The sequence below is a fragment of the Watersipora subatra genome, chromosome 5, assembly GCF_963576615.1.
Source record: "Watersipora subatra chromosome 5, tzWatSuba1.1, whole genome shotgun sequence".
Lineage (NCBI taxonomy): Eukaryota > Metazoa > Bryozoa > Gymnolaemata > Cheilostomatida > Watersiporidae > Watersipora > Watersipora subatra.
In genome coordinates, this window is record NC_088712.1 from 65,661,811 (window position 1) to 65,689,042 (window position 27,232).

Here is a 27,232-nt window from a genome sequence, read left to right on the forward strand (position 1 = left end):
ATTCATTAGAGTCAGCATCTGCTGCCTAGCTACATTCTCTTTTCTGACTCCTTTCCTTCCATCAGACTTCTCTTTTCTCAACTACTTTTCATAACATCGGACTTTCATCATGCCCACGTATCAAGGATATTATTTTGGAGACGAGCTAACCTCACCCTCTGTCACCCCAGGCACTCGCACTCCTGTTTCTACGCCAACCTCTGGGGAGATGCCCACCCCCGGCAGCCTCATGTCAGTCAGCGCAACGCTCAGAGCCTACAAGATGTAAGTTTGAGTTGAAATTTTTTTTAAGTGGTTGCTTTAGTTATATAGGTCAGTATCGGGGTATAGCTACGTTGGCCTCCAGGCATATATAGGTCGGTTTTTTGGCATATATAGGTCAGTGTCTTGGCTTGTATAGGTCGGCTTCTTGGCATATATAGGTCGGTTTCTTGGCATAAATAGGTCAGTCTTCGTGTATACCTAGGTCAATATATGAATATATTTAGGTCACTCTTTGTGTATCTGGTGCAACTGTGTCAGTCATTAGACATATCTTAGTCTGTCTAAGGTATATCTAGGTCACTCATTCGGTATATCTAGGTCATCGGTCTCCTAGTGTATCTAACACTCTTGTTTGGTATATGTAAGTCAGCCGGGAGATGTACTCACTGGTGAGTTCTATGAGTAAACTCAGTTACTTATTATCATTACTGTGACCCCTGCATACCTTTGTTGAATTAGGCTGGAGGGATTGCCCTCAGATGGTTCTATAGAAGGAGTAAACTTGGCTGGAGGGATTGCCCTCAGATGGTTCTATAGAGCGAGTTTGTGTATCTGCTAGACCGTTTAGTAGTGTGTTATCAGCTAGGCCTCTCATTAGCAATAGCAATTAGCAGAGAGGGTGATTAGCACAGAGCTCTTTTGGAGAGAGATTAGCTTAATTACAGGTCAATAACGCTGCTCTGGAGTAGCATTGGGATAGTCTCCGATCTCGAAATTCTACGTGTTTCCAGGCTTATTTACTATTCACAACGACCTCCCCTCAAAGGGTTCTTTTAATTCTCATCTCAGAGTTGCTAGTAGCAGACGACCACCTCACAAGTGGACATCCACACTCCAGCTGCGCTTTAATGGTTTCCGCTCAAATCAATGATCAAGTTTTTAGCCAATGCGCTAGCTTATGCTACTCAATCTCAGGCTTTTACTAGCTTGAGATCACTAGCTCATGCGATCTCAAGCTAGTAAGAGAACTTCACTAGTTATAGTACATTGAATTGAGCTCTACAGTTTATACTCCCGATGGTTGTTAGAGATAGAAGCTTCTCCAAGCATTTCCACGCTTCAATGAGTGGTCATTCATCGCATCACTCTATGAATAGATTCGTGCGAAAGTGTGGATGTTCTAAGTTTTGAAGGAAGCATTTTCATGAGCTTTGTTTATTTGACGCAGGTTGTGTTTCAACGAATATCATTGATATTATTGGAATGTGTCAAGTTAACTTCTGCCAGCGATTTTCGGTTGCATTCAAGGTAGTCTGCTGTAATCGTAATTTAATATAATGAATATGAGGGCTTCATTTCTTAACAAGTTAAACCATAACTGTCATGAACTACTCTTATCGTATATACTAGGTAAATCAGACACGCTGATTCCAATTTTGTACTCAAAATAAAGATTAGTCCACTAACCTTCAAAGTCATTTAGGCTTTTTTAAAGCGTTTCAATATCCGTTTCGAAAACAACACAATCGGCATTACAAGCTCCGCCCATAAATATGTGACCAAACTTAGCTTTTTCAGGAACGGAAGTTGGGAATGTTTAGTCCGATTTAAAATAATAGAGATGGGTGTCTTAAAACCCATTATTATCTAAATCCAGCCTGTAAAATAATTTCAGTTTTTTTATGAAAGGTATATAAACTATTTAAAATTGCTCGTAGCTTGTTACACGGCGTTTAAATGGGCTGAACGCCGAGAAAAATGAGCTCAAAAAGCGCGGTTTTATCACGAGCTAGCGTTGTTATCGCGCATTTTTTAAATATGCAATGCTAAATAGCTTATCTACCTTTCAGAAAAGACTGATATTATTTTTAGGACTGAATTTAGATATTAATGGATTTTAAACACCCATCTCTATTATTCTAAATCGGTCTAAACATCCCTACGTAACTTCTGTTCTTAAAAAGCTAGATTACGTCACGTATTTATGGGCGGAGCTTGTTATGCCGATCGTGTTGTTTTCGAGACCAATATTAAAACGCTATAAAAAGCCTTCATTACTCTGAAAGTTATTGGACTAATCTTTATTTTGAGTACAAAATCGGAATCAGCGTGTCTGATTTACCTAGTAAATACGATAAAAGTTGTATGTGACAGTTATGGTTTGAACCTAACTAGGATGACAACTGATCGCTTGCTACCCACAGAATCGGTCAACAGCAGAGTAATATGCTAGCCTCCAACATAGCTAAGATACCTCCACTTTATATGGTCTTCTGCTTTGCTATGGTCACAGTTTTACATCAAAGGTATGACAACTTCGACAAACCATACTTTGTAAACTTGAGGCTGCTGTGAGAGAGTGATACTCTATCCTCACCATTGTATAGCTGCTCACATCTGGGCCAATGATCAGCGCTGTTATCTGCTGTTCCAGCTCTTGCTCTGACAATGTTGGCCGTATGCTACAATTACCAGCTATTGATTTTATGGTCCAGTTACAAGCTCTCTGAGTGAGGTGTGATGATATGCTAGGATAGTTCTAAATTATGTCTATGGCATGTTCAATAATGTAATGGAATGCCATACAGAGCCTGCTTGTTTATTGTTCAGGAGTGGCGACCGTAATGTGCCAAACTCTACCTAACAAACACATGTTACACTTATCTTAAAACTAATCATTTCTGTTGACTCACATCTGATTGGCTGTTAATTACCTATTAAAAACTGATGTAGCCTGTGGACATCTGATAGTTTTAAAAATATGGTAAAGAGGTGTGTGCAAGGCCCACCTTAACCAGATGTACATAATATGTGAATGACAACCAATGTGAACTCATCTTGCCCTTTGACCTCTGACCAGAGTCGGGCTGACTTAGAGATGAACTTCCACAAAATTTTAGTAGAGTTTATCAGAAAGTATCGGTATTTTTCTATCATTTGTGATTGTTTTTCATGTTTGATTTGACTGCCAGAATGTTTCAAGATTAAGTTGCACAAAACTCGATCACTGTTAAAACTTTCTGAAGAAAAATACGTGAGAAATAAAGTCACTAGTCGCTATCGTTGCTATAGTTGATATCGGATATTGCGTTCAAGTTGCAGCGTTACGCGTCTCTGTTCTGTTTGTTTATTTGCAACTACAGATGTCATAGTCAAATTTTTACTTGATCCGACGTTGATTTCTCACATTTTTCTTCTGATCATTTCAACTGGGATCAAGTTTGGTCAATTTTAATATTGAAACATCCTGGCAGTCAGATCACCTCAAACATCAAAAACAATCGCAGATGATAGAAAGATTTTCTTATAAATTCTACTAAAATTTTGTTTAAGTTTATCTTTAAGCAAATGGTTTCTTTCTGTAATTTTATTTAAAGATATCTTGAAGGCTAGAGGAGTGCGGAGAGTGTTTAATAGAGCCAACACTAGAGGAAACCTTTGGAAATTTCCCTTTCCTGTTTGGAACATAGCTAGATAGTAGAAGTATAGATGTACAGTCAGACCTTGACTTATCACCACCTCAACATACAAACCTTTTAACATACGATGTAAAGTTTGAGCAACTGTTTCTCAAAGTGTGGTAGTTTCATAACTCGGTGCATATATACATACATGTAGTTTACTTTCACCTAGCTTGTCTCTATGACACTATAATAATGGTTGACGGTTCATCATATATTTTAGAGTTTTAAAATCCTGGATTCTTTGCAGACTTGTGTGAGTGGTTTTGTTGGTTAAAGAAAAAAAAGTAAACAGTTTCCTTAGAATTAAAGCAGTAAATTATGAAAAGGCAATTCTTTAAAAACTGTAGGAAGGTATTTAGGGATGACAGGTAGGAAGAAGGTGCAAGAGATGTGAAGAAAGGAAAGCCTGAGATAAAAGAAAAGGGAGAATTTGGACACGATAGTTACAAATTTTACTAAAAGATCGGAACAGATTTCCATTAATATCGAGATTTGACTGTATTGACGCATAGCTTGAGATGTTAGTCAAAATTGATATTTATAGACTATGATACCGTATAGCGAGTGTTATCAGTAGATACGTTCATGGATCATTGTGAATATTATACAATGATACCTCATCAATCACATTTTGTTGAAATACTCATATAGAGAATAACTCTTAGATTGTAGATACACATGGGGAGGTCTCAGTTGGGGAGGTCTCAGCATTCATGCCCGTAAATGGTGGATATTTAGTCTTAGATTGTAGATACACATGGGAAGGTCTCAGTTGGGGAGGTCTCAGCATTCGTGCCCGTAAATGGTGGATATTTAGTCTTAGATTGTAGATACACATGGGGAGGTCTCAGTTACGGAGGTCTCAGCATTCGTGCCCGTAAATGGTGGATATTTAGTCTTAGATTGTAGATACACATGGGGAGGTCTCAGCAGTCGTGCCCATAAATGGTGGATATTTAGTCTTAGATTGTAGATACACATGGGGAGGTCTCAGCAGTCGTGCCCGTAAATGGTGAATATTTAGTCTTAGATTGTAGATACACATGGGGAGGTCTCAGCAGTCGTGCCCGTAAATGGTGGATATTTAGTCTTAGATTGTAGATACACATGGGGAGGTCTCAGTTACGGAGGTCTCAGCATTCGTGCCCGTAAATGGTGGATATTTAGTCTTAGATTGTAGATACACATGGGGAGGTCTCAGCAGTCGTGCCCATAAATGGTGGATATTTAGTCTTAGATTGTAGATACACATGGGGAGGTCTCAGCAGTCGTGCCCGTAAATGGTGGATATTTAGTCTTAGATTGTAGATACACATGGGGAGGTCTCAGCAGTCGTGCCCGTAAATGGTGGATATTTAGTCTTAGATTGTAGATACACATGGGGAGGTCTCAGCATTCGTGCCCGTAAATGGTGGATATTTAGAGATGTGTAGGGAATCTGAAAGCAATCTTTCTATTGTAAAGTAATTTGTCTCGGATTCAGATCCATTGAAGCCAAGGCTCTTTTTATGGACTCATAATCATGATGCCTGTGGTAGATGTAGTTTAGTTTTTGTCATAATTATGCTCATATGAATTAGGAGTTGTCTTCTGTCTCCTTGGTAGTAGTCTTCGTTAAGTTGTAGTGCCTCTTTTAGGGCAGTAGTGCTTTTGTTAGGAGTTGCTTCTCTCCCTGATATTCTCAGCTCCTATCCCCAGTAATATATTGATTACCTAAAGTCGAGAAGCCCGGCCAGTATAGTCTAAGTTCTGCTCTACACTCTTATGACTCAGTGATATTGATTTTCACTAAGTTTGACATGACTTACAATGTGTAAACTGTCCATATTCTATCTAATAATAAAGTGCTCAGACAGGGCTCCCAAGGGAGCCTCTCCCGCTGCCTTAATCCTGCTGCGCTGGCAATGCGGGTCAGCAGCGATCAATAGACTTATTGATAAGGTGGAGTCTTAGGTGACTCAGCTCCTGGTGGCAGCAGCTGTTGTGTGAAGGCTTCACTCCGCGCTAGCCTTCCAGTATAGCTGTAAGTCTACCTCTTGTATTCAGTAAGGTTAGTTACACTCTAGCTGTTGTACATCTAAGGTGTATGTCTGATATATTGCTTCTAGCGTAGATGTGTGACTGATAAAGCACTTCTCATGAAATTATATCAATGGCTTACCAGTCTGCTACTAGTGATCTTGTGTTGATAGAGTATTGCAAGTTTCCTATGTCTAGAAACATGCTGACATGTCAATTTTAAAACTGATGTCGCAACCTGTCCAGAGTAATGGTGATGTTTACCTACAAGTTGTAGTCATGATTGAGTGATAGTCTCAGTGTTTACTTTGACAACACCAGGTTTATTTAGATGTCAAAAACAATAGATTAAGACACTGCTTAGAGGTGGTCATCACTCTCTACTTGCTTTGAGAGTATCTGATACATGTTATGGTAGTATCTGATACATGTTATGGGAGTATCTGATACATGTTATGGGAGTATCTGATACATGTTATGGGAGTATCTGACACATGTTATGGGAGTATCTGATACATGGTATGGGAGTATCTGATACATGTTATGGGAGTATCTAATGCATGTTATGGGAGTATCTGATACATGTTATGGGAGTATCTGGTGCATGTTATGGGAGTATCTGATACATGTTATGGGAGTATCTGATACATGTTATGGGAGTATCTGATACATGTTATGGGAGTATCTGATGCATGTTACGGGAGTATCTGATCCATGTTATGGGAGTATCTGATACATGTTATGGGAGTATCTGATACATGTTATGGGAGTATCTGATACATGTTATGGGAGTATCTGATACATGTTATGGGAGTATCTGATACATGTTATGGGAGTATCTGATACATGTTATGGGAGTATCTGATACACGTTATGGGAGTATCTGATACATGTTATGGGAGTATCTGATACATGTTATGGGAGTATCTGATCCATGTTATGGGAGTATCTGATACATGTTATGGGAGTATCTGATACATGTTATGGGAGTATCTGATACACGTTATGGGAGTATCTGATACATGTTATGGGAGTATCTGATACATGTTATGGGAGTATCTGATACATGTTATGGGAGTATCTGATACATGTTATGGGAGTATCTGATAAATGTTATGGGAGTAACTGATACATGTTATGGGAGTATCTGACAGAGCTGCTTTCAAATGACTTTTTTATGACTCAAATCAAATCATATCCGGCGAACTAAAAATCAAATCCCCCACCCTTGTCAGCAGATTCGAAGCAAATCAAATCGAATCAGCCCAATAACGAATTCAAACCCTTAATCATTTGAGAATGATTTGAAATACTCTTTCAAATTGTTCGCTCAATTGTTGCATAGTATGATCAATCTACAGTATAGCTGTAGCGGCGTAGCCTGTACTCCTATCCATAGGGCCTGAACCAGGGGGAAAGGGTTACGGGGATTGCCCCCCTGCCCGTTTTGGGTTTTATGGATAGGAATAGTATAGCGGTATCTCTGTACCACTGTATGTATTATGTATGCTAAATTCATCACTAGATACGGTTTTTTTCTTTGTTCTACGAGGTATGTTAAAACATCATTGCAGAGCACATCATACCATTGGCTCGATACATCAATGAATGAGGGAGGGTTATGTAACAGTTTATGGTCATGGCTGTGACTTTGAGCTTTTATTGAAGCTTTTAAGCAAGAATGTACAAATGTAAAAAAAAACTTTAGATACTTGTTTAAAGTTAGAAAATATAAGATATAAATATAAGATAAAACCTGAAAATATTGGCAAGTGAAACACAGTTACTGAGGCTTGAACTTGAAAGAGACGAAACTAAGCATTGAGCATATAATTAACAGTTACATAATATTAACACATTCACTTAAATACACTTGTTGCATTTTAGAAAAACTAGCTTGCGCAAGTTTTCAGATGTCACGGAGCTCCTGTGTGGCCTCATGATGAAGCCACTTTTACTAAAAACCCGTTCTATGGGAGCTGATGAAGCTGGCACTGAAAGGACCTTCAGCGCCAGCTTGCTAAGCCTCAGTAACTGTGTCTCACCTTGCCAATAGCTTAGAGTGTTACAAGAAGATCTGCTTTTTGCCATATACTTTTCAATCTCCTGATTTACTGAATCCAGGTTACTTGTACCAGCTAAAGGTGCTCTATTCAAAAAATCAGCGAACATATCTTCATTATCACAGATTTGTATTTGCTGAGTGCATGTGACTTCCCCTTTCTGTACATCGTCCTTTTTAATCGAAATCCCGTTTTAAGTATTATACTTCAATTAGTAAGTGACTGTGAATAAATTATTATTAATTATATTATTATACATATAATATAATTAATTATATAATAATAATGTATACATAAATGGTAACGTTTAAACTATGTATGATATATAATTATTACATTTATTATACTTACTTGGATAGAATGTTATTGTTATGCTATTCATTTATAATTTAAAATAATAAATTAAATCAAAATTCTATTTAATATTATTCTAATAAATTTGATATAACAAATAAAATTTTAATTTATTTTATTAATTAAATTCTACCCAATTATAATATAATGCATATTTATATTCATGAACATTGTCATTACTGTGAATATTGATTGTGTCCGCGGCATGGAATAGTATTGTATAGAATATTATATATTATAATACTCTATTCATTCATTAATGCCGTAGGCACAGCACAAGTAATTTTTATTTTGACTAGTGACTGTGAGGTTAGAGTGGGATAGTCACAACCAATTTCTAGCAATCAAATAATTGATATCAAAGTATTCAATGCCAGAACCACAACTACAAACATGCCTTTTCCTCAACTTACCAGAGCTGCTCATGTTGATTTCTTTTACACACACGACACGCGGCCTTTTTCTTTTTTCTGTAGAGGGACACGCACGCGGTTGCTTAGTCTCGGTATCGATGGTGCGCATTTCTTGCCAAAGTTTGGGCTAACTTCGCAAACGTCGTAAAAATGTTTCGATCGATTACAGAAGACAAGACTATCGATAGCGATGTGATTTGATTTATTTTTCAAATCAAGTCTTCAAATCAGCCCGAAACTTCAAATCAAATCACCATTTGTGTCAAATCAGTACAGTATGATTTGTTTCAAATATTCAAATATTCAAATCACCATGATTTGAGAGCAGCTCTGGGATCTGATACATGTTATGGGAGTATCTGATACATGGTATGGGAGTATCTGATACATGTTATGGGAGTATCTGATACATGTTATGGGAGTATCTGATGCATGTTATGGGAGTATCTGATACATGTTATGGGCGTATCTGATACATGTTATGGGAGTATCTGATACATGTTATGGGCGTATCTGATACATGTTATTGGAGTATCTGATACATGTTATGGGAGTATCTGATACATGTTATGGGAGTATCTGATACATGTTATGGGAGTATCTGATACATGTTATGGTAGTATCTGATACATGTTATGGGAGTACCTGATACATGTTATGAGAGTATCTGATACATGTTATGGGAGTATCTGATACATGTTATGAGAGTGTCTTATACATGTTATGGGATTATCGGATACATGTTTTTTTTCCTATCAAATGTTCAGTTAAATATTTTTCTTTCAAGTTTGAAAATGTCTTTTTCTGCCAGCATCTGCAAGTGGCAAATATAGTCGAAGGAGTAAAAATGAATCGCGTCTTTTTGATAACAAACCGGCTTAGTGTCTGCTACGTTTCATCTGGTTGTTAAGATCTACGAATCCCGCATTCACGTTGAGTAGTTAATGTTTGGTCGAGGGTGTATACTTGCGTTTGGTGAGTGCTGACAACACAACAGACAGCAACATGTGGACTAGGAAGCAAAACATATAATTAAACTGACATTTATGTTCCAAAATATATCTTATGTATATGATTATTAGAACGGTTATGGATTAGCAGCAATGCATCTGTTAGCTATGGTAATGCTTAGAAAGGGTTTGAAAGTTGGCTTTCTTCTACCACATACTGACTATGTTATACTAATCTATTAAATTGTTACAACATTGGAATATTGTAATACTTTATTGTACTGTTCTGTGGTATTACTCCATGGTATCACTCTATAATATCAATCTATAGGATCACTCTATTGCATTACTCTATGGTATCACTCTCCTTTGTTGCTCTATGGTATTACCTTATTGTACTACTCTATGTTACTGCTCTATGTTACTACTCTATGGTATGACTCCATTGTATTATTCTATTGTATTAATCTATTTCATTACTTTATTGCAGTAAGAAAATAGAAGAAATCGGTAAAATGACGGCCATGACGCAAGAGGAAATTGTATCCAGTACAAAGACTGTTCTGCAGGGCTTGGAGGCTCTTAAAGCCGAGCATAATCAGGTACCCGAGAAACCTTATTTTCCTCTTTTCGTTATAACCAGATACCTAGGAGCACACTGTCTTTAATCAAACGAGTCTTGCATACGGGTTTTCTTTTTGCACACAAAGAAGCTCACTAGTAGTTCGCCTGTTTTGGAGTGAGCCATATGGCCACTCACTCGTGGAATGCTTCCAAAATGTGTCATTTAAGCACGCTATCTTTATTGGCTTATGCCATTCTGATTTCTCTCAAGTGGCTTTGTACAACAGTATTTAGGTCCTGTTCGTGTGTATTTAAGCAAGACTAGCATGATACCTATTTGAAATTCTCACCTTCACCCGTGTATTGATTTCAATATGGGAGTTGTCTCTCCCTTCTAAGGCTCTGTTTTCGCTTGTGCAAATTCAGTTGTGGCTTCCTGTTGGAATATGGCCTTAGTTCCGTGTCTCAGTTATACGTTCTTCCATGTCTCATACTACGTTACAGATTCTTGCCAGCATAACGGCATCACTCTCCGCCATTCAAGGGCAGTCTAGCTCCGAGACAACTCCCCATCTCCTTATCGATGAGAAGGCGTGTCTCATGCGCAAGTCACTAGAAAACATAGACTTAGGACTCGGCGAGGCGCAAGTAATGATGGCCCTCGCTCAGCACCTTCAGCAAGTCGAGGCTGAGAAGCAGAAGCTACGGGTGCAGGTGAAACGACTGTGCCAGGAGAATGGGTGGCTTCGAGATGAACTGGCCACCACCCAGCAGAAGCTTCAGCAGAGTGAGCAGGTCTCTGGCTATGTAACTTTATTTCTTTCCAGTATTTGCTTCTTTTCCTACTTTTTTCCTTTTATATCTAGCTCTGGCATGAGTGTTTCTTGGTCGGCTTTCGGAAGCCATCATGTTTTACTAAAAAGCGGTGCTCATTGTTTTGAGGCAGCACCACCGATAGTTCAACATAGCAGATATGTAATGATGGGACAATAGTCTCTAGATTCTTGTTTCTGGAGGAGCTCAAAGGCTTATGATTGAGCCAATCAAGATTTGGTAGCACTGCTGCCGATGTTTTATTGATAGCTAATAGGTAAACTTCACTCCTACAGTGTCACTGTTTGACTACTAGGCAGCACCTGTTTGACCTTGGCTGTAGCCCAGGTCGGTCATGATGGCAACTGGTTCCTATTCATTCAATAGACGTCAACCATGTTTTTGGAAAGATTCATGGCCACTAGTTCTGTATCACACGAACACACTCTAAACTAGCACCTTATAGGCTGTATTTATTCAAAGTCAACGCTGTCTGTCAAGGCCATAAGTATACCCTAGAATGAAATCTTGCTGATAGAATGTGCTCTGCTTGCTCTGAGCAGAAGGTGGCCATCATGGAAGTGGAGAATGAACAGTTGGCCTTTATGAAGACGATGAGACAGTATGATGCAGACCGGCCCGATGAGGATCAGCCTACTGCTGAAGGAACTCAAGCTAATGCACCTCTTGACTTGGGATTTCCCGATGAGGACCCGAACAACACTGATTGTTAGTAAATCTCTTTCAAGTTTCAACCTATCCCTTATTGCAGTCTCTTGCTGTTTTTGCATGTTTTCTCTTCTGCTACGTCATTCCTTCTATTTCAACCCACATGATTTATGCAAGGTAGTTAGCTGCACCGCCAGTAAGTCATGATGCCTGCTGACCAAAGTATCAGAGTTGTATTTTCATGGCAGCTTAATAAAAGTAGGCAACTCCAAATATGAATTGTTTTGTAGCGATATCACCTTCTCAGAATCCAAATGCCATTACAGCTTCAACGACAGGATATGAAATTCCTGCAAGACTTCGAACGCTACACAATCTAGTCATACAGTATGCCTCCCAGGGTAGATATGAGGTGGGTGGCCATGGTATATGTAGTCATACAATCTGCCTCCCTAGATAAATATGAGGTGGCTCGGTGCAGTCTATGTAGGCATACAGTATGTCTCTAGGGTTTAGGCATGTGGCTACATTTACACCTTGTTGAACATTGTCTGAAGTGATTGGTCTGCTGTCATAGCATATGTGATGGCAGACCAATCAATGCTTTCCTAGAAGACCATAAGATGAATTTATAAATAGACTATCCAATGCTGCTAGATCATAAATAGATAGCAAGGTGTAGCATACCAGTAAGTAATTCTGTTCTCACGACTCAGCTATGAGCTATAGCTTTTTTCATGTTCCCCATTATTATATCAGTTGGCCTTGCCTCTATACTTTATGCAGTTTTTCTGTGCAAAGGTATAGCCATGTTCTTAGATGGATAAAGGGAGGTGCAACACACACTTATTAGACAATATGTGGGTTTAATCTGCTTCTCAGTCGATATAAGAAGGGCTATGATGTGCCTTCTAGAACAGATATGAGGTGGGTGCATGATGTGCTCCCAGAGCAGGTATCATGTGGGTGCATGATGCGCTTTCCGGAGCAAGTTTGAGATAGTTAATAACTTAGCTTAAAGTAGATATCATATGAGCGTATCGTATCTCTAGGTGGCTGTGCCTCTGTGCAAACAAGCTCTGGAAGACCTGGAGAAGACGAGTGGTCACAACCACGCAGACGTAGCTACCATGCTCAATATTCTTGCACTTGTCTACAGGTTGGTTCTCTTAGTCATTCAGAATTCAAATTCTGAATTCATCATTCAGAATTTCAGACGTAGCTACCATGCTCAATATTCTTGCACTTGTCTACAGGTTGGTTCTCATTAGTCATTCAGAATTCATTCAGAATTTCAGAATTCATTGCATCTCCTCAATGGCGGTTGGATAGTACACAGTGTATTGTTAGTGTAGTCTATATGGTTCTTTGTCTCTCCCTGTAACCATCACTGCTTCTTTACCAGTCTGTAGTTCTTGTTCGTCTCCCTTGCTTTTTCTCCGCATCTCTTGTGACACCCCTTTTTTATCCGTTTCAAGGTCAGAACCTTACATGATATCTCTCCTCTATCTTTCCTTTTTTGCAGTCCATCTACGTGTACACTCCATTCTCATTCTATCTGTCACTTGCTCTCATCCATCCTTGTTAATAAGGTATCCATTCACTATTGATCTTGTCCCTTTGACATCATTAATTGAATCCTTTCACTGTCTCTTTTGGCCCTTTGACGTAGTTGACAAAGTTATAAAATCAAATAATATAAACATAAAGGTATAAGTACAGGGCTTGACAAACTCTCTCCTCACCGGCACAATGTTTCTGTCCATCTCTGGTTCAGTCACTCGTGAGAACCTGAATGTCCTCTTCCGCTGCGTGAATTTGAAGGTTGTAACAAAGTTTGCCACTCCTCTTTCTTGTAAATGTGCCTTCGCCGGCAACTAATACCCTTTGCTCAGCGTCTATGCTCTCTGTAAGGTCCCTTCTACTATGATCCTGCATACCTCCATCATTCTTAACTATCACTTGCGTGCTACTTCAAGGTGCCCTCCGTCTCTTCCGAAGGAAAGATGACAAAATATCCGACATCTCACTAGAGGCTCCTACACTTACCCTCCAAAATAAAGGTGGAGCTATCTTCCCTTCCTCTGCATTTACTTGGCGTGTTCGCCTACTTATTCACATTATAATCTGTCACTGGTGGTGAGGCTATCGTTCTCGGGATAAAAAGGACATAATACAACACCGACCTTTGAAACAGCCTCATCAAGATCCCTCTCATATAAGGAGATCTTTCTCATATAAGGAGATCCTGGAGCCACCATAAAGCCGGAGCATGATTATAAAGATCCGGGAGCCCGCTGAATATCAATTTCAAACTCGTGGTTTTTTTCAGAGTATTCATACTTTTTAGTTTAGTGTCTCTTTGGCAAGTAACTATGGCGCGTTTGACCTTCAAGTACCCGACAATGCTATTACCAATAAGGGTTACCTGACTCTTCATAGCTATCAGTCATGTATGTGATCTGCCGCTAATCAATAAAATCTCTTTGCTATCTGTCACACTATCCACTTTCACAAGTGGATCCACTTCCCTGTTAACTGTCGATCTCAATCTGTCTTGTTATCACCTCCTAACTGCTGTCACCTAAAAATATAAATTAATAATATTGACAGATGTCATCAGGGAGCTTGGTTACTCTACCTCGCTTGCTATGCCTAATCACATGAGTACTTCCCACACTACTGGCATATGCATTGTCAGCCTCAACACCCGCTCTATCATTCCTATCAACCCTGGTGTCACCATCCTTCGTACCAGAACCCATGCTTTTCTTCAAGGGAATTCTCGATCTCAATACTCTCCACCCAATAGCTACCTGGTTCTTCAGCCTCATACTTGACAACTCCTTTTTTCTCTGGTCTTTGTGGTAAAACTTGACCCATATGTCATCTCCCTTGACTAGGGCTTTTACCCTTTGACCTGCGGCCTCTATCAAATTTCTTATGTCTCAACTTCAATCGCTTGTCAGCGCAGTAAAGCTCTGCAAAGTCCTTAGCACTGTGTAAACATGGCAAGCCGCACCTCAACTTCCGCTCAAACATCAGCTCATCGGGCCTTTATGAACTCTCCAATGGGGATGTTTTATATGACAACAAGGCTTTCTGGTTATTCGATTCTTTTCTCCACATAGATTTTACAGTCTCTATCACTCCCTCAGCCATCCCATTACTCTGTTGGCGGCGAGGAATGCTAGTCACATTCTTGATTTTATACTCTTCCAATAGCTCCTTCCACTCTTTCAACGCATAGCAAAGGCCATCAACTGACCGAATACATAATGGAGAGCCATATCTCGCCATTATGGAAATCTAATTTATTCACTAATAAAAACCCTGTTTGATTAGCCATCTGAATGACCTCTATCTATTCCGTACAATAATTGACAAAAACCGCCTACCACACTCCCTCAAACTCAAACAGGTCTGTTTCTAACACTCCCCGTGGACCTTTTGGCAGTTTGCTATTGATGATATGTAGATAACTCAATCTATGACACCGTATACATGCATCACAATTGTTTACTAGATCTCAAATGTCCCGATTAATACTTGGCCACCATACCTCTTGGCTCTACAGGTGAACTTCACAATACCTTTATGCCCATCATGCAATGGTCCCAAAATCTCCTGATTGTGTCTTAGGTACATAAATCCTTTAATTCATCACTATCAATCCTTCCACTTTGCACGAGCTATCACTCATTGGCCTCAACCTTCTTAACCTCGTTCATTGGGTTAGTGGGCCAAGTGCCATGTATCCTTTGAACAATCAACTGATACTCCATATCCTGTTTAGCAAATTTTCTCAGTCTCCCTAGAGACACGCTCTTTATTGCCCTTATATATCTGAGAGCATGACATTCAACTTTCTCAGCATATCTTTTTTCATGGTGGGGGTCTTGACAAGAAATCCGCTATAAACATTTACCACCTGGAATGTGGAAAACTAAGTCGTATCTCATTAGTCGCATCTTGAGGCGGTGAACACGTAATGGCAGGTCAGACAAATCCTTATTACTTAAAACCAGTACCAATGGCTTATGATCTCTCTCGATCTCAAAAATCCTCCCAATCAGATAAAGAAGAACTTGTCACAAGCCCACGTCAAAGCCAATGCCTCCTTTTCTATCTTACTATATCTTTTTCCAGTTCCGTTAACTTCCTTGAGACAAGCTACCAGCTGCCGAGAGCCATTTGGGGCCTCTTACAGCAGTGCTGCTCCCAAAGAATGTGCGCTCACATCAGCCCTCACCCCATGCCTACATCTATACTCAAACAGAGCCAAAACGGAGGACCTCTCTATCTCAGCCTTCACAGCTTTAAAACTCTTCTGCTGACTCGCTGTCCAACACAAATCATTCTTCTTTTCTAACTCCCTTGGAGGAACCTCACCTTCCCAAAGCAAGGGGTTATATCTGCTCAAATAATTTACTATCACCAAAACCTTTTTAAGTTCTTCATGTTGTAGGGTGCCGGCATCTCCTTTATCACTCTCTGTTTTTCTGGGTTCACTTTAATACCTACCATACTCAAGACATGACCGAGAAACTTCACACTCTTCTTTTCAAACTCATACTTGTCCTTATTCAATGTCATACCTGCACCAGCCAACTTATCCAACACCATTCCAAGTCGCTTATTGTGTCATCATACAAACAACACCCTTCATACAAACAACACCCTTCTCATCACCCAATGTCTTTTCATCTGCCTTTGAAAAAACTTTGGGGCAGCCGAAATCCCAAATGGCATCTCACAGTACTGATATCTATCGAATGATGTAATAGAATCATTGAGTTCCTCGGACTCCTCAGCCAGCCTCACTTGCCAAAACCCTGAATTGGCATCCATTTTGCTAAAAGACTGTACAGCCCTCGAGTGACCCAAATATGTCCTCCAAATAGAGCGGAGGAAAAAATTCTCTAAAGACAATCTTATTCAACCGAGTCAGATTTACACACGACTTCACTCTGCTATTCGTTTTAGGGGCCACCACTATTCCTGAGCACCAAAATGTGGGCTTTTCCATGTTTGCTATTACTCCTAATCTCTCCATTCTTTCCAACTCTCACCTGGTAGCATCCGTTCAAACATAAGGGAACCATTCGTTCTTTCAAATTTATCCTAAACACTTCTGGTAGCACACCAAGTTTCCCAAATAACTTAGAATGCTCATCTCTCACCTCGTCAGTCACTAGTCCCACAGTCTTCGCTATACCTAAACTCAGCATTTCTGGTTTACCTAACAATTTATTCCAACTCTCTCTAAGGACATAAAGGACAGCTTTAACTAAGGCCCCCTTTATCTTCTCCATAACATCCAATCTCTGTCCATCTGCCGCAGTAAAAATATTTGAAATTCTCCTAATTGTCACACCCAATCTTCTAGCAATCTTCTCAGTCACTATGGACACATCTTCACCAGTATCTACTCTAAAACCTACCTCCCTATCTGCACACCTTATTTTCACCTCAAGCGCATCTCTAAAGAAAGGTTTCCTTTCTGCTAGTCACAATGACTCATCTTTGTCCAATAACTCGCCACTAACCACATTCACTCTCCCTGAAGCCTCTTTTTCTTGATCATTCTTTGAACATTCTCTCTGATAGGATGGCCTTCACACAAAAAAAGCAACCTGTCTTCGGCACTTTCGAGCTGTCTCAATTGGCCGGCCAGCAATTCCTAGCCAAATGGTTACCTCTACAGCTATAGCAACCTCTACCTCATTCCATACTTTTTCAGCAGTGGCTGCCACATCTTCTCATGTGATAGTTACTGCATCTTCTGTTAGTGGTACTATAATTATTTCTTTTTATCTTTCCTGCTTCATTAGAAGTATCATTGCCCCACTGTGTGTTCACTTTATCCTCTACAATAACAATATCGATCATAAGTATCAATTGATGGTCGCAGATGCCACTCTTTCACACTCAAATCTCATTTAGGTCGCACTCATCCAATCCGTAGTAAGGTCTCATTCGCCTAACAATTCACATCTCACTCATTCATTGGACATTCCTTTGATAACAACTTGTACCATTACATTATTCAGCAAACCCCTCCCATTTGGAAGTCCTTTTTTTGGGACTCTCCACTTTTTCCATGAATCTATCATTTATCTCCTCTTTTTTCTGTTCCATGTACAAAAACTTCTTCCTCACGGTCACTATAACTTTCTTATCCTGAAAATGAATAGTGAACCTCTCTTTCAACACCTGATACTGTATCTCATTCACTTCAATATCGCATGAGTCAAACATATTCATACCTATTTTTCCCATGCCCTCTAAAAATAAGGCTGCTTTTCTCAGTTTTCTTTCGGACCTCTCGGCTACTGCCTTCTTGCTCTTTTTATCCGCATGGTCCCTTCCACATTTCAAACCAGAACGTACAGTAAAACTTTCAAAAGTCTTCACGAAACGAGTACAGCACTGCAGCTTGTCCCCATTTTCCAATTCCAATCTATATATTTATTTCTCGAAGTTAGTATTGTGTCGTTCCAGCTATAGCTATTAAAATTTTAGAACAAAAAATCCGTATCGCAGAAGATTTGATCTCGGACACTCCGGTTTGCCAGTCCGATTACCAATTCAGCTCCACAAGCTTGATGAATTCATTAAGCAATATATGTCGCTATATGGGAGCAAATACGCTACCGTTTATGGCGTTATGGCGTTATGGCGTAACATCATGAGAAGCGTTAGTTTTTATTAGTAAGCTTACTCAAATTATTCATGGCAATATGCCAAGCTAATAGCAAGTGGCAGGCAACTCTCATTACCTCTCATTGTTTATAAGCTGATTTTAATACTTGTGCAACGCCGAGTAGCACAGCTACTTTAGGCATATGTTTCACCATCTTTCCATCTATATCTAACCAGTAAATCGCTTCTCTGGTGCCCATATGAGTAACACCAGCTACAAAAATTTTACTCGGTACATCGATCTCTCTCTCACTTACAGTCAGCAAATTCCGCACTTAACCAATCACTGAACAAAACACACTATCTGTCCAATACCACCCATGACACCATGTATTGTTGGGTGACTCACACGTAGTATATACGGTTTTTTGTCTCTTCCTCTAACCCTCCCTGCGTCTTTACCAGTCTCTAGTTCTCGTTCATTTACCTCCCTTTCTTTCCCCATTTTTGTGACACCCCTTTCTCATCCTTGTCAAGGTCACAACCTTACACGACATACCTGCTAGTGGATAGTACAGAAATTAGTATTGGTTAGTACAGATGATGCATGAACTCACATTGTTTTACAAATGTATCTCTACTTCCAGGGATCAAGGCAAGTACAAAGATGCTGCCAGTCTGCTGAATGATGCTTTAGGCATCAGAGAGAGAACACTCGGGGTAGACCATCCTGCAGTATGTACTTATATATCCTTCTTCTCATTACATTCAAAACCCAAGATCTACGATGTTATAGCTAAAGAAGTGAAGTGTGTATAAATGCTGGTCTCGTGTATTGTTCATGGTTAGGACCCCAGAATGCCTGATCATACATAACAATAGCATGTATGTATCTGTCAGCTAAGGCTTTTATCTTCTGTAACAGTCATTTTTTGGTAAAGGCATCAACTGATGGCTAATCATATCTTAAACCTTATACAGGTGGCTGCCACCCTAAATAACTTGGCAGTACTATATGGAAAGCGTGGCAAATACAAAGAGGCCGAGCCACTGTGCAAAAGAGCTCTGGAGATTCGGGTAAAGGTACTAGGCAAGGACCACCCAGATGTGGCCAAACAGCTGAACAACTTGGCACTGCTTTGCCAGAACCAGGGAAAGTATGAGGAGGTATGGAGTGCATTTTAATCAGAACACATGTCGGTACACTGTACAATATACATGTTGGCACACTGTACAGTATAAATGTTGTTACACTGTACAGTATACATGTCGGTACACTGTACATTATGCATGTTGGTACATTGTACAGTATACATGTTGGTATAGTATACATGTCGATACACTGTACAATATACATGTCGGTACACTGTACAGTATACATGTTGGTACAGTATAGATGTTGGTGCACTGTACAGTATACATGTTGATACACTGTACAGTATACATGTCGATACACTGTACAATATACATGTCGATACACTGTATAGTATACATGTCGATACACTGTACTGTATGCATGTCGGTACACTGTACAGTATACATGTCATTACACTGTACAGTATACATGTCGGTACACTGTACATTATGCATGTTGGTATACTGTACAGTATACATGTTGGTATAGTATACATGTCGGTACACTGTATAGTATACATGTCGATACACTGTACAGTATACATGTCGATACACTGTACAGTATACATGTCGATACACTGTATAGTATACATGTCGATACACTGTACAGTGTACATGTTGGTACACTGTATAGTATACATGTCAATACACTGTACAGTATACATGTTGGTATAGTATACATGTCGATACACTGTACAGTTATAACTGGTTGGTTATAAGTATTAGACTACATTGTATACACTGAGGTCATGCTCTTCTACTTGTGGTACACTGCATAGTATAACATACACTGTTTAGTACAACAACAGAGTATAACAACTCAAGTTTTATACTCTGTCAACAATCTTTGGCATGATATATTATATGTATACATATATATATATGTATACATTTATATACAGTCAAACATGGATAACTCGCCCTCGGATAGCTCGAACACATGGTTAACTCGAACGGTTTCATTGGTCTGTTCCCACGTAATGATAAATTGCTTTAGATAACTCGACCTCAACACTGTTAATTCGAACAGTTTTTTGCCCAACGGCTACTGAAACGGTTGTTATCGCTTTAGAAAATCACTTTTTTCCAAGCCATAGAGGTAAACCTCCACTTTTCGTAATTCATAGGCGTCGTTATTACCACCATCAACAAAATATTTTTGTCAACGACTTTTCTAAAGGTTTGGTGAAATTTGATTTTTACCAAACATCCGGCTAGCGATGGCCTTTCGGAAGCAAGGAAAAGTGAGGTAACCTTCGCATAAACTTCAAGAAAAATCGGCAAAATTGATCTCGGTTAAAACGCTCAAAAGAAAAAGATGTCTTTTCTTCTGAGCATTTCAACAACGATCAAGTTTTGCCAATTTTAATCTAAAACACGTCCTGGCATTAACATCACCTCAAACAACAAACCAATTTCAAGTGATAGTAAAATCTCTATACTTTTTGATAAAAAAGTTTTAAACTTTACATTAGAAGCATTTAATTTGAAACAAGCCATTTATGCTTTTGATTTATATTATAGTTTGTATATGTACATGTATCTACTAATAAATAAATGGACTTGTGACAGTGCTCTGATAAATTGAACGCTCTGATAACTCGAACACTTTCGCTCGGTCCCATGAAGTTCAAGTTATCCATGTTTGACTGTATATGTATACATATATATATGTGTGTATATATATATATATATATACATATATTATATCTATATATCTATATAATATTATATATATATATTAGATGTATTTGGTGATTTATTGTCTTGCATAGTTGAGAATTGCTGTTAGTCAAAGCCTTAAAACTGATGATATGCGGTGAGTATTGTTATCAAATAGAAGACAGTGCATGGTGACGATGTGTAGGAACTGTCCAATTCTATCAAGTTATGACTGGTTTCCAGAATCTAATGAATATCTGTTGCTTATTTGCTGTTGCTCAGGTCGAGTCGTACTATAAACAAGCCCTCGAGATATACGAGCACACTATGGGTCTAGATGACCCTAACGTAGGCAAAACCAAGAACAATTTGGTAAGGCCAGGCGGCAGCGATTACCAGACATTAATGTTGTGCAAGCCGTTGGTTGTTTAACCCAAGCTTATCACCTTGTGATAGTCTTTAGTTACCAGGCATGTGCCCTGGAAGTTACACAGATGGATATTATTTCTCCTGCACCTAGATGCATTTCCTAACAGCATGTGTATATCGTACGCCCGTGGGAGTCGTTCTACCTAGGCTTGACAGCATATTTACTCGGAGTTGTCTTGCCTATGTAGAATACTCTTAGCTTTCGTTGTTGTTCAGCTACCTTATTGTTTCGCAGGTTGAAGTGTATTATCAGAGAGCGCTAGAAATATATTGTAAAAAGTTAGGAGGAGATGATCCTAATGTCTCGAAGACAAAAAACAATTTGGTAGGTTCCGAGGCTATATTGTGAGAAAGCTTGTAACCATTCTACAGTCAAACCTCTGCATACGAAGTTCCTTCTGAGATCTGCTTTTTATGTTGGAATTTTTGTATGTCAAAGCAAACATTCCTATTAGAGTATGTTGTAGTTGGTTTAATTTGTTCCTCAGCCCAAAATTCTACAATGACTCTTGAATAGATGCTGCGGGCAGTTACACAGCGTTGAAACAATTGCATTATATAAGATTGGGTGATGACTAAACGTGAATAAATAAATATATGTAAAAAAGAATTTTAAAAAAGTGTTTCCTTTAAACTCTCACCAACCTATTCACTTTCAGTTACTAAACTGGGATTTTCGAGATACTTCAAACATCGTATGCTGGAAATTGCTTCGTACACAAACAAATATTTGCTGGATTTCTACTTCGAATGTTTGAAAATCTGTGTGTCGTACATAGAGGTTTGACTGTGTTTATCCATTGCTTTTGCTTGTTTCATCTTCATGCAAAGGTTCCCCACCTTTGAGTTGGCTATGATCTGTGTAATGTTGATATTATGTGTAGACTATGCATGCATTTGTGAGTAGTGATAGATATAGAGGGTGGGTTATAGTAGTCGACAGTAATAAACAGATTGGTGGAATGTAGTAGTTTGGTATATACATCTAGCTGTGTATACATGGCTACCTGCGTCAACTTGCTCAGGCTAAGTTTACACTAACAACCTAACTCTTGTTGGAGGTGCAATGGTTTTTATAGAAAGATTGTCTAGGTCTCTTGTTGAGGAGACAAAATAGTGTGATAGCTTTGTTTTACGATTTCAGGCGTCTGCTTACCTCAAGCAGGGTAAGTACGATGCCGCTGAGCAGCTTTTCAAAGAGGTCCTCACTCGCGCTCATGAACGAGAGTTTGGCCCTACGACGGAAAAGAACCGACCTATTTGGATGCTGGCTGAAGAGCGGCAAGCGAACAAAGACAAAAAGCAAGATAGGACATACACAGCTGACTTCATAGCATGGCACAAAGCTGCTAAGTTTGATCTGTAAGTAATCCACCTGACCTTGAGCATACGACTCCCTCTATACACGGTGAACATTCTTAAGGTCTGGTTACCTTTGGATGAGTAGAATAATTTATATTCAGTGCTTCCTTGTTCTAGCCTATGCTTTCATTGCCGGGATGGGCTCTTACTAGACATCTTAGCTCTCTTCTGCAATCCCAAACTTCAGGTTAAGTTTTTCACTCCTATCCCAAGCTCCCCTGATGTTAGCCCGAGTTTTCCGCTGGTATATCGTTTGCTCATGCAGTTGTCGTATGGTATTGGGTTGTCACGGATGTGCTTGTGGCCATGGCAACAGTTGACAGGTGCACTTCATTTTACAGGACAACTGTAACAACAACCCTAAAGAACCTGGGTGCACTTTTCCGGCGTCAGGGAAAATTTGAGGCGGCCGAGACGCTAGAGGAGTGTGCAATGAAAGCCAGAAAAGCAGTAAGCTCTTTTTTCATACCATCCTAGCAATATTAAGATGCTTTGGTGTCTTTGTGCTAGCTATAGGGTGCCCTTGTCGCAGCTATGTGGTGCCCTTGTTGTAGATATGTGGTGCTCTTGTTGTAGACATGTGGTGCCCATGCGGTAGACATGTGGTGCCCATGTGGTAGCAATGAGATGCTCTTGTTGTAGCTATATGGTGGTTGGTTATTCATGTGTGCTTGATTGTGTGTTTTGGTTAAAAGAAGCGTTAAAATTGAGTAGGTATAAACCTTGCCCTTGTGATAGCGAGTGGGTGCTTCTGTGATGGTTGTGTGGTACTCTTGTAGTAGGGATGTGGGACCATAGTGAGAGGTTGTACGACAGGCTGCAGTTTTAGAGGAAATGGAGGTATTAAACATGTGTCAGTCATTCTCTGCTGACCAGTCTTGGTAATACTCGTATATTACTGCTGTCATTTCTCCTACACATGCAGTGTGTTACAGAAAAGGTTCTCGAGTATAGGTCAACAGTTTTCTGATCACCACACACGTACAAGCGTGTCAAAAGGCACCAGGAAAGAGAATGGAAGAGCTAAAGTGTTGATGTCTTGTAGACCTTATTTGGCTGTCATATTCATACATGCAGGAAAGTTTGTTCCATTTTCTTTCTACTAATCAAATTCATATACCTCACAAATGTTTATTCTAGGCTAACGACAGTAACAAGCAAAGGGTGGCGGAGGTCATTGGTGGCTCTGCAGATGCAGTAGGCGGGCCCATTCATCGAAGATCTGCCTCCAAGAATCATCTCAACGACTCAATGAATAGCCTGAGCTCAGTGAATAGCGATGGGGATTCCAAACAATCTACGGGTGGGTGAGAGGGCTGCTTGTTCCTCATGCTCTTGCACAGGCTTCAAATACCATACACAAATCGTTTGAAATATTAGTCACTGGAAGGTAGAGTTATATTTAGTAAAATATGCAAAAAGGATACATTTGTAATAATAGTTTGATGAGGGTCAGTGAAGTCATCGCTGGAGTTACATTTCCTCTAGATTTTGTATTGTGACCGCAGAAATATCTGTTTTACATACAGCTTCTCTGCTCACCTCGATCGGTGCTCAAACATTTCAGAGAATTTTCTAAAAGCCAGCGTAAAGACACCTATATACATGCGAATTTGTATGCCAAAGCTAAATTTAGATTACCCTGCTTTTTGCTTGATCTTGCGTTCAAGCGCTGCTTATTTTGAATTGCTGCATGCGTGATAGCATGCAGTAAAAATGTGAGAATTTGGGATGTTTTCATAGCAACTCACCAAATAAAATAAGAACTAAGTGGTTTAATTAACATAAGTGTTAAAATTGAGCAGGTATAAACCTGGCCGACTTTCAAATGGCACAGGATGGGACGACTCATAATAATAGAGAGCAAACTTATTACAATTACTAAGTTGTACCCAAGGATGTTAGGTTGTATAACAGCGTACCTACAATTTTATCAGCAATAAGTCTGAAATACGAAGAACAATTAGGTGAGAATACATCACTAATTACATAGAGTTCTCAGTCTGCTCGTGTGACACTTGGGCTACATAACAGTAACAATGAGCTCTTGTCAAACTATTTACCTCTGTAACAGCTCATGCTCACACAGTTTCCCAACATTCTAATGTCTGATTCACCGAGTCGTAGGGCACTACTAAACTCTGGCATAGGAAGATAATGTGTTGCGGTATTCGCTTCACACGTCGAAACCATCGTATATTGGAGCCAATATTTTTATTTTCAATGCATTTTATTTTGTTTAATTTGTTTCGGAGTCGAGAACAATGATGAATGCATCAAGGAATGACGTATTATAGTATTAAAACAAATGCATTATGTAAAACTTTGTAAGAAACTGAATAGAAAAACTAAATGAAGTGAAGAGGGGTGTTCTATTGTTACTTTACCCTAAAGACGCAGACGTGTAGACGAATCAATACTTGAGTTCAGTTGAGGAGTAAATGGTGGAAATATCTGGTGTAATTTACTATACCTTTCACTAGATACAATATAAATTAACTTAATTGGTAAATTTTGTCTGTTTTATATTTTACTGTAAGTTGCTACTGGTACCATTTTTTGCTTTTAATACGAACATTGTCAGGTTATAAAAGAATTTGGACATTGATTAGAAATTACTTCATACACGTATGGGGAGGTAAATATTGAGTGCCTACAACTATGGAAACATCATGCGGGATCAATGTGTGACCATACTGTGGAATTGTCATTACCCTGCTTGAAACTGTAGTTTGGAGGAGGGCACAATTGCTAAGGGAATTGGGCTCCTACTTGAAACTTTAGTTTGAAGGAGAGCGCAACTGTTAAATGGAGTTGTGCCTCCTTATTTGAAACTGTTACTGAGCAGGCTGGTAATACATACAACGGAGCGTTATATGGTTTGAAATGTTACTACATGTTTTATTCTGCTTTCGGCTGTTCATGGGTGCGCCTTCGGCAGTGTCCAGGTATGACAACAGCAGTCAGTGTTGCTAATGAGCAGCGAATAAGCAGTCAGTGTTGCTAATGAGCAGCAAATAAGCTGTCAGTGTTGCTAATGAGCAGCGAATAAGCTGTCAGTGTTGCTAATGAGCAGCGAATAAGCAGTCAGTGTTGCTAATGAGCAGCGAATAAGCTGTCAGTGTTGCTAATGAGCAGCGAATAAGCAGTCAGTGTTGCTAACGACCAGCGAATAAGCTGTCAGTGTTGCTAATGACCAGCGAATAAGCAGTCAGTGTTGCTTATGAGCTTCGAATAAAACCAATGCATATCTGATGAAAAACAATTGCGCCTGCTGCCATTACATCTGCATTTGGAGCCAATGCTAACCTTTAAATCAGGAGTGCATAATTCTAGTTTAATATTCAAACTTAGTCACCAGAAAGCGAAAAATGATGCATATTTCTTAACTTTCATAAAGTTGGCTTTTCAAAGCAAGCCAATCAGATGTTTGATGTAGTGCACGTCTGAAATATTTCGAAAAATGAGCGTAAAAAACAAACTCATAACATGTTTACAAAATGCTTTTCGAATGAGTAAATTCAATTGTAAATGGAGAAATATCCATCCTATGATAAAATCCTAAATGACTTGCCTGCTTAACTTTGTGTCATCGATAGGCCAAGCTTCTTTTAAATTTCCTGTAAGAAGCTAATGACAAAAACGATGGGTTGATGACACCATGCATACTTTGTTGGTCCTTAAATTCATCGATGGCCAATTAAAGTTTGATCTATGATAGAATTGTTGATTCACAGTCTTACCTGATTGGAATGTTTCAACTTGGATGATTGCATTCTACTCAGTTGGTGCTTTCGTTGCTGTTGTAGATTGATGTCTGCGATTCCTAGTCCAAGCCACAACCATTCCCGAGGAAGAGGCTGTTGCAATGAATGCAGGTGGAGATGATTCAAAGACATTCAGCAGATAATTCTTTTGACCTATTTATCCACTGGCTCCAGCGCTTCGCACCACCCGCTATTCCGAGACTAACACGAAAATGAGAAACTTTCGAATGGGCAGCCAGTTTTTCGCTCAAGCAATGTTTACAGTAGCTCTAGGTATTTATCCAATCAGATCATTTTAGGTTGAAAAACAACCAACATGGCTGAAACTACGATGCAGATATTTTTCATTGTGTTCAGTTAATCTTGCCAGCTAGTCTACGGCGTAGTTGTGCTCTCTTGTCATGAACAGCCCTCATGAATACTCACCACTCCTCGCTAGTCTGTCTCTATAGTACACACATATATATAACGCCTCACTATTTGATGCTCCGCTCTCTCCTCCAGTATTTATTTGTCTATTGTTACTAATAAATATTTTATTGTCTATTCTCTGTGTGTTACCACAATATCCTTTTGACCGGTTGGCAAGTACGTGCTAATTCACTCTACCAGTTCTACTCGAGCTTGGCTCAGTTGATGTCAAATTCGTTTGACTAAAATTAATTTAGTCACCTCGTCTTCTGCTCAACTCGTCACACAGCCATACGCTCAACCCGCCAC

General features: G+C 39.4%; 1 protein-coding gene across 1 annotated transcript; it reads left to right on the plus strand.

The window, feature by feature from the left end:
* LOC137396673 (kinesin light chain-like) lies at positions 1 to 27,061 on the plus strand. Its single transcript, XM_068082989.1, has 13 exons — positions 1 to 264; positions 9,958 to 10,069; positions 10,536 to 10,826; positions 11,408 to 11,573; positions 11,804 to 11,925; positions 12,566 to 12,672; positions 18,806 to 18,893; positions 19,140 to 19,325; positions 21,619 to 21,708; positions 22,528 to 22,745; positions 23,087 to 23,195; positions 23,886 to 24,048; positions 26,555 to 27,061. The coding sequence occupies exons 1-13, from the start codon at positions 110 to 112 to the stop codon at positions 26,557 to 26,559; spliced, it is 1,812 nt and encodes a 603-aa protein (XP_067939090.1). The 5' UTR covers positions 1 to 109; the 3' UTR covers positions 26,560 to 27,061.
* Positions 27,062 to 27,232: the final 171 nt, after the last annotated feature.

What these genes read in the sequence shown, in the direction of transcription:
- LOC137396673 (XM_068082989.1), top strand. Translation starts at nt 110, where the DNA reads ATGCCCACGTATCAAGGATATTATTTTGGAGACGAGCTAACCTCACCC. An exon ending in ACGCTCAGAGCCTACAAGAT is followed by an intron (nt 265 to 9,957) that starts GTAAGTTTGAGT and finishes ACTTTATTGCAG; the next exon opens with TAAGAAAATAGAAGAAATCG. An exon ending in AGCTTCAGCAGAGTGAGCAG is followed by an intron (nt 10,827 to 11,407) that starts GTCTCTGGCTAT and finishes TGCTCTGAGCAG; the next exon opens with AAGGTGGCCATCATGGAAGT.